Raw genomic sequence first — 10,496 nt, 5'->3', positions numbered from 1 at the left:
TTAATACAATAAAGAATAACATACCACATTAATAATATATATATAATATATAATATTACTTTTGAATAGGCTTATTATTTTAATTATTGGTGCGGACCGGATGTCGTCGTTGTTGTCTTCCGGTCCACATAGGAAGCGCACCGGGTGGAGGTTGTGTGCATGGCAACGGGGCTGTGCTTGTATGCGCTGATGGAGCTCAGATAGAGAGCATGATCGTTATGATTTGATTTGCTCATTACGTTTCCCAGCATTACTTTGATTAAAACACATGAATGGGATCTTATTCTAAACGAGGAGCAACTGTCTATCTTCCGTGGGAAACGTGCAATCCGTTGTATTTTATTTTCTATTTGCATTTGCGTGCATGCCCATCAAACGCGTCCCCTGTGGCTGCCCAGATCTGCAGTGTGAGTTGCTGTAGCCGGCCATTGCTATTTCAGGATGTCCGAGGAGGAGACTTTCTACAGGAGCTGCAGGGCGGCCTACCTCTCTGTGTTTAGATCGAGTCTGGTCAACATAGCATCCAGGGAACAGCTCTGTCTGGGTAGGTAGACAGTGTCAGGGACCTGTCATCGCTGTAATTGATGTATAGGGGGTGGCACGCCTTTGTTTACCTGCCTCCCTTAATTTGTTTTGAACAAACTCAATTGATTAATCCCATGGGATCAACTGGAGTAAATCAGGAATTACCCTGCCCCCATGGAATACATTATGGATATTTTGTGTCTGTTTGTTGTTTGATAGTCTGTTGCTGCAAGACGTTTGGGAATAAAGTGTGTTTGTGCATGCTTAAGATTAGCAAATAAATGAGCATACTGTCATTGGGAACAAGAAATATGCTAATAAATAAAAATGACAAATAAGGAACACAGAGCAGAGGAAAACCAACTGCAATCCCTCCGTTTCCTCCCCAGCGCTGCAGCAGGCAGGGTTGGATCCGTCTCAGAGGACTCTGAACAAGTACTGGACCCCCAGGACCACCCAGATGAACTTTGATGATTTCTGTGAAATAGTCAGGAAGGAAAAACCCACGGCACAGAGTGAGCTGCTCAAGTGCTTCAAGAAGATAGATGTCAATGGTGACGGGTTCATAACACACAGCGAGCTGCACAAAGTGCTCACCTCTGTGAGTGATTATAACATTTTGAAAATGTAGATAAAATCAGACTTTTATTTACGCAAAATGCAGTCCAAGTTTCAGCATAGGTGGCAAATTAATTAAGCAAAGGGGCCTTGGAAACTAGGTGTTGCTTTATTTTTTTTTAACTGGACTATATAGGAGATTTTATGTATGCTCTGTGGATTTGTCTTCTACATAAATAGTCAAGTACATTAATGCATATAAAAACGCAGCCTGTGCTTATTTACAGAAACAGCTGCAAGTTTGATCATTCTTCATAAGCCTTAACAATAAGCAGGACAACCACCAACTGTTGTTGTGTTATGAGTGTGAGTTATACTGGTGTTACTGTGTTTCATTTGACTTCCTTTACCAGAAAGGTGAGAAGATGAGTCCAGAGGAGGTGAATGACATCTTCGCCTTGGCTGATTGTAACAGAGATGGGAAACTGGACTACAATGAGGTAATAAACACCATTTCAGTTTAAACAGACTATCAGAGAATTTATATAAACTAATACATGACTGTGTAGAATTATATACAAATTTCTCCGGCCCTGATGAAAGCCATACCCAATAACTACTGTGTGTTTTGAATATGTTGCTGGTTTACTCTTTTCCCTTATGTATGTTTATTAAGTTATGTGACTTGTCCTGAAAGATAATTGTTTGTAATTGGGGTGCATCAGAATAGAGGCTTTACAAACACAAACACACACACAGTTTTATTCATTTTAATTTCATTCAGTTCTGCAGATTGTTCGTGTCCACTGCTGAGCGGTGTCGGAGAGCAGCGCTGGAGAAGCTGGAGGCTGACACCAAACTGAAGCGGCAGAATTTTGGCAGTGAGTCTGAGAGAGCTCCAAAGGGCTCTTTGTCCCACGGCATCACTCCACCGCCAGAGACGCCCCAGAGATCGGACCCCGAGAGCGCACCCCGAAAAGGTACGGCTTCCTTTGAACCCCTTCGTCACCACTGGCCTCAATACCATTGGCATGTAAGTGAAAAGGGTTTGGTATGTAGTGTTAGGACCCTATAGTGGGGAAAAAAATAACTTGTTAGTATGTGGTAATAATAAGCTAGAGCTTTTAATGTGGTAAAGAAAGTATAGTAGCACAAGAGATCTAAAACTAAAATTCTTAACTCGCATCCATTCTCATTCTCTTACTGAATTGAGTTAAAGCATCAGCCTGCAGAATAGGATTGGCTTTTTTCCCTTTCTTTAAATAAAAAAAGAAAGAAAGGGAGAAAGCCGAAATGAAGACAAACAGCGGTGTGATGATGAAGTGTGCGGGCCGCAGTGGGTCAGTCCGCATGCGTTATTGATCGCGTGATCCCCGAGGTCTCCCCGTGGGACGGAGAAGGATTACAAATCCATCTGAGGGAGGGCTTGCAAATAAGGGTTGAAAAAACAAATTAGATTTTAGATAGTGTCTGGATTACCACATTATGGCTGTTATTCACCACATTGATTTTTATGTTTCGGTATTGATGTGCTCGTGTCCAATCCCACGTATTACAAACATGGCTTAGTAATTGATTGTTTTTCTTCCTTCTCTTCTAATTTGTCATATTCTGAGATTTCAAAGGCCATTGTGTAACATTCGGGTCCTTGTGCATTGATTCATATCCTACCTGATGGGATTTGTTTTTTTGTTACCTCTTTAATTCTATGACATTCAGATCACGCCAGAAAGTGTCTACTTGTGGAGGAGAGTTTACTTGTAAAACCCCACAAATGTGATCTCTGCAGTTCTGTCAGCACGATCTTGTATCCTTTTTATATCCTTGTAGGACTGTGACAAACAGCGTATTAATTAAAGAAATCGATCGTTACTCTGTACAATTAAGGAGACGATGGTGAGAAAGCCATGCATTACAATAGATGGGAAGCATATCTGCATGCTGAGGAGTCCTAACTTTGAGCCTCTGTGCTCAATTATCCAAGACTGTGAGCTCGGTTACTGGGCAGCATCTTTTGATATAATTTCTGGCCTTTGTTCGCTGTTAATGTTTGCTTTTATGGTTTCGGGTTTCGTGTTGCAGAAAGCAGATCTTCCTCACGTCCTTCTTCTGCCCGAGGCCGGAGGTCCTCTGTGTCGTCTCCCTTCACGATGGGCGCAAGCGGCTCCAAAAGTGGAAAGCTAGTGGAGCCCAAAAGCCTTCAGGTAATTGATCACCGGCTGAGAAAGATATTTCCCAAGGAATTAATAAGAACATGAGAAAGTGTCCAAATGAGAGGGCCCATTCGCCCCATCGTGCTCGTCTGGTGTCCATTAATAACTAAGTGATCAAGGATCCTATCCAGTCTGTTTTTGAATGATCCCAAATTGTCTCTTCAGCCACATCGCTGGGGAGTTTGTTCAGATTGTGACGCCTCTCTGTGTGAAGAAGTGTCTCCTGTTTTCTGTCTTGAATGCCAATTTCCATTTGTGTCCCCGGGTGCGTGTGTCCCTGCTGATCTGGAAAAGATCCTCTGGTTTGATGTGGTCGATGCCCTTCATGAGCATTTTGTTTGGTCATCACTGATTATTGGACGAAATAGTTTCAGTTGTGAATACATGTACACACACACGTAGTGTAGTGTACATGGAAGGATAGATTTTTTTGTGTGTCGTTTTTATAACAACTCTCCAACTTTTCATGGCAAAATATAGGATGTGTGTAACACTTTCTAAATGAAATCCACAAACTGGGCTGGTATTGTCTGGTTTCTACTTCCTGAATCCTAGTATGACATGAGAATACTATCCATCCCTTTTAAAGCAATGGATTTTCCCCACAGTTGAGTGAATCATTAGTGCCCGACCAATTATCTGCACGTTTTGAGCAACGCTGTCAGGAAACCTATTTACGCTTCTTGAGCTCTTATCTCTATTCTGGATTCCCATTGCTGGCTATATATCATTGTATTACATCAGTGGGTCACCTAAACCTTATCAACCCCCCACCCGAGCCAACAATGAAACCAGGCTGAATTACACAAAACAATACTCTTTAAACAACCAAAATGTAACTGTAATTTCTAACTTCATTTATAAAATATCCCATTGACAATTTTTCTATTGTAGAATTTCCATAAAACATAAAAATCTTAAATTCACGCCGGCATAACTAATTAGCGGAACACCTAAATAATAATCAGAATCCGTATTCTGGACTATGATACTGCCCCAGCAATTCAAGAGCTGATTTAGTCAATCCCTGTCTTTATTTTAGCCATGTTTAATCCTGGGTGATGTGTTTTATACGTGTCCAAAATGCGCCTGATGGTGCCAGCAGATTGTGCAGTAAATATACATTTCTTCTCGTTTCTAATTCAGCACTAGTAGCGCTTGGGTTGAGAGGCATGTAGTAAGAGCAAATTTACTCCTTCAAGTCAATACGTATAGAGTGTTAATATTGATCTTTCTCCCTTTGTTTTCTCTCTTTTTGACTTAACATCTACTGGTTTTCTTACAACAGAAAATAATAGCCATAACTGTCAGGCCCAGAAATTGGAAAGGGCCGGAATTCGCGTCCGCAGTGTGTGCTGTGAGATTACTGTGGAAGTTATTTTACATCGTTACCGCCTACAATTATTATTCCGAGCTGCGAATCGGTGCTGCTTGTTTTTAAGAAAAGGCGCCGGTAGCTCCCAGGCGTTGTAAATCTGAGAAGATATTGGGCAAAGTGACATGGCTCTGTATTAAAAATCTGTCTGACCCATCTCTGAGGGACAGTATTTCAAAGTCTTTAAAGTGGCCCGGTGCCTGAGGCAGTTTACTTCATTTGATATTTGGTGTACAAAACACTGAAGTGTTATGATTTGATCCTTTATGTATTTCACAACCTATCATAAATACTTTGGGTAAATAGCTTTTTTAGAAAATGTCATTTCGCAAGTACATTTATTTTATGTTCTTGTTTAACTTCGAGATGTATTGGTCATCAAAAGAGCGGTGTGAAAACATTTCAGAAATAGGAAAAGCATGAAAAAAAAAGGGGGGTGCTTTCAGGGCAGACAAAGACAACTAAAACTCCCAACTCTAGATATGCCTGACGTGATTTAACCAGCTTAACCATCTAATCATTTTAGTATATTTATGGTTAAAACATTTATATTTACTTGGTAGTTGATTAAGTTGTTTATCTTCCATCTGTTTCTACTGTTTTGAATATTTGATTAAAATTCTTTAATTGCTGTTTCTTTGTTTGAATAGATTCGTGATAATTAGTTGGAAATACAAAACTAGTCTTGAGCAATTAAATTAAACCATTGTGTTAACTGGTGTGTGTGTGTGTGTGTGTATGTATATAATATATAGTTTGGTGATGAAATGTATATTAATCTATATACATAATAACTATAAACATTATTGAATTATATTATAAATGATCAGTACATGCATATTTGCATATTAACCTTAAATTTCTGTTTGGTGTCTTGTATTACTACAGCTCCATCTTGTGGTTTGTGCCAGTACTTTTCCGACGGAAACTTATTAGAGGGATACTGTATACTGTCTTTTTAAAGTATGTCTTTAAAATTGTATTCAGTTCCTAGTGTGATGTATTGGGCAATATTTCCAAAATGGTAACTGTCGTTTCTGTTTGTTTGTTTATCCTCACTGGATCCTCACATCTTTTTATTGGCAATATTTTTCTATTGTTTACGGAAATCTCCCGCCCTTTAGGACTGGCATCACTCATCGACCAAGGGCTGCTTCTATCTGGAGGAAGACGGTGAGATTGTGTCTCTTCAATACAGGCTTCACATCCCGCGGACCTCCACGGTCTTCCTCACCATCAGACCCCTGAACCTCAGCCAAGCAGAAGGTACGGCACGCCATGGGCACAGTGTGGGTAGCGTTTAAACTGCTCATAAAGAGAAATCCAGGGATTACCCACAGGATCTGTCTCTCATGTCTCCTGTGGCCCTTCTGTTGTGTTTTTAATCTAGGGAAGTCGTCCCCCTGGATGGCAGTGGACACGGCTCTCTTCATTGTCACGGGAAATGAGAGGAAAGACGATTCAAACTTAGTGTCTTTTACGGAGCTGCGAGACAGAGAGGTCGGCCGGCATTTTTAATTTCTTTATTTCACACGGGCTGTTGGGTCTTTTTGTTCAGTGTTTTTATTGTGATAGTGATCAAATATCCAGGTGGGTTTCCGCATTTCTCTGCGGGTGACAGTCAGTGTGCACGCTGTCCAGTCACGCTGAATTGTGTGTTTTCTGAATGGCAGAAGTTCGGCTGGACGGGGGAGCTCGGTGCTGGAGACTATTACCTGCTGCCCTTCACCACCGGCTGCCGACTGAAGAAGGGGAGGAAGCCCGTCGGCAAGCAGGCCCAGCTGGTGTACCGGACGGACAGCGGGGAGCTGGCGCTGACCAAGGAGTTCAGGTGGGTTTCCTTGCTTTTACTGAACCCCTTCCTGTCCAGATGATCCCGTGGGAATCCAGAGTCTTCCCTCTCTCTCTCTCTCGGACAGGGCGGCCCTCTCCGACATCTTTGAGGTGATCGACCTGGACGGGAACGGCCTCCTCAGCCTGGAGGAGTATAACTTCTTCGAGCAGAGGACCAGCGGAGAGAAGTGCGACGAGGAGGCGTGGGCGGTGTGCCGAGGTGGGTGGGAAGCGTGGGGTTCGAGGCGGTGGGCATCTTCACAGGTTAACATTGGCGTGTATCGGAGACATGGATGGTTCAATCTTGTCTTGCTCTACCTGAACAAAGATCTATTGTTTGAATAGAAAACTTCGACACCAAGAAGAACCAGCTGACCAGACAGGGCTTCATGGAGCTGAATCTGATGGAAGCCAACGACCGGGAAGGAGATCCAACAGACCTGTGGGTCACCCTGGAGTCCATGGGCTACAGCCGGGCTCTGGAGCTGGTCGAGGTACACATTGTGTGGCGTGAGGGCGTGACCCATCAAAGAGGCTCAATACTGTCTGGCATCTCTCGTGGTTTTGAGTTTTTCCAAACCCACACCCAGGAGAACATTTGTCCCGCTCTCTGCCACAGGCCTGTCCCTTTGTAGTGGACGTGTACGCAGAGGAGTGCCAGCCTGCCCTGGCGGCCATCAGCTTGGACTCGGCCAGTAAGATGACCAGCTCGGCCATGTACAGGTCGGTGATCACCAAGGGAGAGGCCAGGACGGTCAAGGGCAGCGAAAACGTCGTGGTCTACACCTACAGGAACGAGGCACGGGTTTCCTCGGTCATCGCAAACAAGGTGTGGGCTTTTTTATTCTTCCACGGCAGCAAACGGCTCCATCATACTGATAGGATATGAGATTACAGGGGCAGGCAACCTTGGCTAATCCATTCAGAATCAGTTTTATCCAATTAACACTTAATTGACCCATAATTAGTTAATTGACCTTGTTGCTTAAGTTCACCTATTTAATTACCATGTGACCTGGATGATATCTATGCATTATACACCGGTTAACAACGGTCTGTTGGTTCCATCCGCCCCCTTGTGAATCAGTGGATAGAAAACGCTACATTTTCCTTCACAAGATATCCCTTCTTCACATGGAGATAAAACAATGTAGTGCGAAGAAGACAAGGCAATTTAATATTGATGTATTGTCTATTTCGGAGCTGAAGCCTTTAGTTCGCCTAGTGCAGTTAGATGGGATATCTACCTGAGAGCTAAGAATAACCAAAATATGTCTGCTTTGTTTCTGTAAAGTGTCTCGCATTTAATTGAAATTGATTGTGAAACCTCTTTCAGTTTAGTGAAAGCATAAATCAATATATGTATGCATTATTAGTCTTCTAAAACAATCGGTTGCATCGTTTTGTGATTATGGTGTTGCTTTGGAAGCGTCCCTAATGGAGAAATATTTGTGTTATTTTCGTGTTTATGCCAGTCCTATATGTGGGTCATAATAAAGAGCAGCTCCTACAGCTACCTGAACCTTTCCCTTCTCGTTTCTGTGCCCCTGCAGTCCAGCCACAAAGTGACCATCCATGTCAACAACGAACAAAACAAGAACTGTGTGAGCAGCCGGGCCATGATCGCCTTTGCCATCGAGGTCCCGCCCAGAACCAAAATGGTAGGCAACGCGTGATGCTTTCTCTTCCTCGGTTAGAGACGCAACTAGTTTTGGAAACCCCCGCTCACCGATTCGATTGAAGCTTAGATTGAAGGACGAGAGGGTTTAGTGTTCAGTGTCTTTTCCCACCGACGTTCAGTACAGTGCTACATTTCTACAGTGTGATTATACATTTACTAGCGCTGGTCATTAATTTTTGTTTTCCATTCTTGTTTACCCGTCCTGTGACACCCGAAGCCTAAATGATCACGTTCTTCATTTTAAGAACATAAGAAAGTGTCCAGTCGAGAGGAGGCCATTCACCCCATCGTGCTCGTTTGGTGTCCATTAATAACTAAGTGATCAAGGATCCTATCCAGTCTGTTTTTGAATGTTCCCACATTGTCTCTCCAGCCACATCGCTGGGGAGTTTGTTCAGATTGTGACGCCTCTCTGTGTGAAGAAGTGTCTCCTGTTTTCTGTCTTGAATGCCTTGAAGCCCAATTTCCATCTGCGTCCCCGGGTGCGTGTGTCCCTGCTGATCTGGAAAAGCTCCTCTGGTTTGATGTGGTCGATGCCTTTCATGATTTTGAAGACTCGAATCAAATCCATCCCCTTAGCAAAGAAGACGACTCGCTGCTAATGATTTTAAAGGCAGACGATGGAAAACCTTCTTTCTTCTCGTGTTTCAGGTCTGTCAGCACATCATGCCCATTAACGAAAGGCAGGAGTGGACATACAGCTGTGTTGAAAGCATTTTGCCTTAGACCTTCGTGAAAGTGGATCCTTTCCAGGGACGGGATGCAGGACACTTCAGGCACGTCTGCGAGTCCCCCAGGTCCCCCCGAAACATTGGGCTCCAGCATATATTGTATTGTCACTGCTCTGTGGTCCACACATTTCCTCACACCTGGCCTAATGCCAACTCCCAACAGAGGGCCAACGCACAACTATTGTATTATATTCAAGTTTCATTGCACAATTAAGCCTTTATCTTTAATCAGTTGCAGTTACTTTGCAATAAATCCTTTTGTAATTATAATTATGCAGCTATGTTATTATAATCATGTATGCTTTGCTTTTTTATATTTTTTATATTACTGCACCACAAGATTGCTTTTGGTATCATATGCTTTACTAAATACTGAATTTTGAACCTTTCTGAAAAATGAATGTTATGTATTTTATATTAAACTCTATATGCATGTAACTTATATTATGTTAACGATTTCTCACCAATATGTAATCAATGACAGTCTCTAATCACAGAGCCCAGCTGTGTGGGTCTTGGCAGACGAACGCATTCTCCTGCATTACAGACAGGTCTAGAGTTTATTTGACCTTGGCCATTTGTGCCTAAAGTGGCTTCGGCCCGCTATTTATATCCCCCCTGCTGTACTTTTGCTCTTTGACTTTCTGTACTGTAACTGTAGACCCGGCCTCTAAATGTCATGTGCTAAAGAAGAAACTTGTTACTTGCAGTAAAAAATGATGAAACAAGGTTTTATACGTATTTATATTTTGGTTTTACACAGTCAGGTGTGAAATAGATGCATTCTGCTTCATATTATATATGTGTTTGAAGAAATGTGTACGCTTTATGCGACAAAACCCAACTCAAAAAGAGTATTCATATATATTTAGTGTCGAGAATATAACCTGAAAACTAAAGTCAAAATAAAACATTTTATGACCTTATATAGATATTGTGGAAGTAAATTGTCTGTGTTAATGTTCTGCTTTAGCCAGTTTGTTAAATCTCTATAATGCACTCAATGAAAACCTCATTTAAAGCTCAGACATTTCAGGTGATTCGAGATGAGTCGAAATGTCTGTTAACACTGAACTCTGTGCTGATCGTTGGAAAGAGTTCAAACTAAATATGGTGAAATAGTCAAACAGAATGGACCGACTTTGTTTTTCATCGCAGGGACAAGTTTGTAAATAATTTGCTAAAGATTTTCATCTATTGGTGTCCATTAAATGGTAGAGATGTTTGGCTCTGATTGGCACGTACTGAATATCTTTCAGTCCAGATAAAAAAAACAAATAAGATATGTATGTAAGAGTAAGCAGGTGTAGTAGACTAGCCATATGTTTTCAGAAGCCAGAGTTGCACTTGTGGATAATTACCTCATTATTAACCAATTATGAGAACAATAACTTTGCTCTGTTTCATGTTTCATATATTTATAAATAGATTTAAAGTACATCAGATGTTTCTATTAGTATTTAAAATATTAAATAAAGGAAGGTGTTTGCTATTGGGAAGACATAAAGCAGCTTTGGGACTTAATTGAATATTTGGAATACAAACTTTTAAGTGTTTTGTTGCATTGCTGTGTGTTACAG

At 41.8% G+C, this 10,496-nt stretch overlaps 1 protein-coding gene across 1 annotated transcript; it reads left to right on the top strand.

Moving 5' to 3' along the window:
* Window positions 1–117: 117 nt before the first annotated feature.
* Window positions 118–9,842, top strand: efcab7 (EF-hand calcium binding domain 7). The gene is made up of 13 exons (XM_066692414.1): window positions 118–544; window positions 915–1,126; window positions 1,497–1,583; window positions 1,868–2,063; window positions 3,166–3,287; window positions 5,796–5,937; window positions 6,062–6,171; window positions 6,345–6,502; window positions 6,591–6,724; window positions 6,850–6,998; window positions 7,124–7,333; window positions 8,058–8,165; window positions 8,837–9,842. Exons 1-13 carry the CDS (start codon window positions 442–444, stop codon window positions 8,909–8,911), a joined length of 1,806 nt encoding a protein of 601 aa, XP_066548511.1. The 5' UTR covers window positions 118–441; the 3' UTR covers window positions 8,912–9,842.
* Window positions 9,843–10,496: the final 654 nt, after the last annotated feature.

The sequence above is a fragment of the Amia ocellicauda genome, chromosome 19, assembly GCF_036373705.1.
Source record: "Amia ocellicauda isolate fAmiCal2 chromosome 19, fAmiCal2.hap1, whole genome shotgun sequence".
In the NCBI taxonomy this organism is placed as follows: domain Eukaryota; kingdom Metazoa; phylum Chordata; class Actinopteri; order Amiiformes; family Amiidae; genus Amia; species Amia ocellicauda.
This window is presented reverse-complemented; position numbering and strand designations above follow the sequence as displayed.

Excerpts from the sequence above, each read along its gene's own strand:
- efcab7 (XM_066692414.1), top strand. The coding sequence starts at position 442 with ATGTCCGAGGAGGAGACTTTCTACAGGAGCTGCAGGGCGGCCTACCTC. Across the intron at positions 1,584-1,867 it reads GGAAACTGGACTACAATGAG|TTCTGCAGATTGTTCGTGTC; the intron begins GTAATAAACACC and ends AATTTCATTCAG. Across the intron at positions 2,064-3,165 it reads CGAGAGCGCACCCCGAAAAG|AAAGCAGATCTTCCTCACGT; the intron begins GTACGGCTTCCT and ends TTCGTGTTGCAG.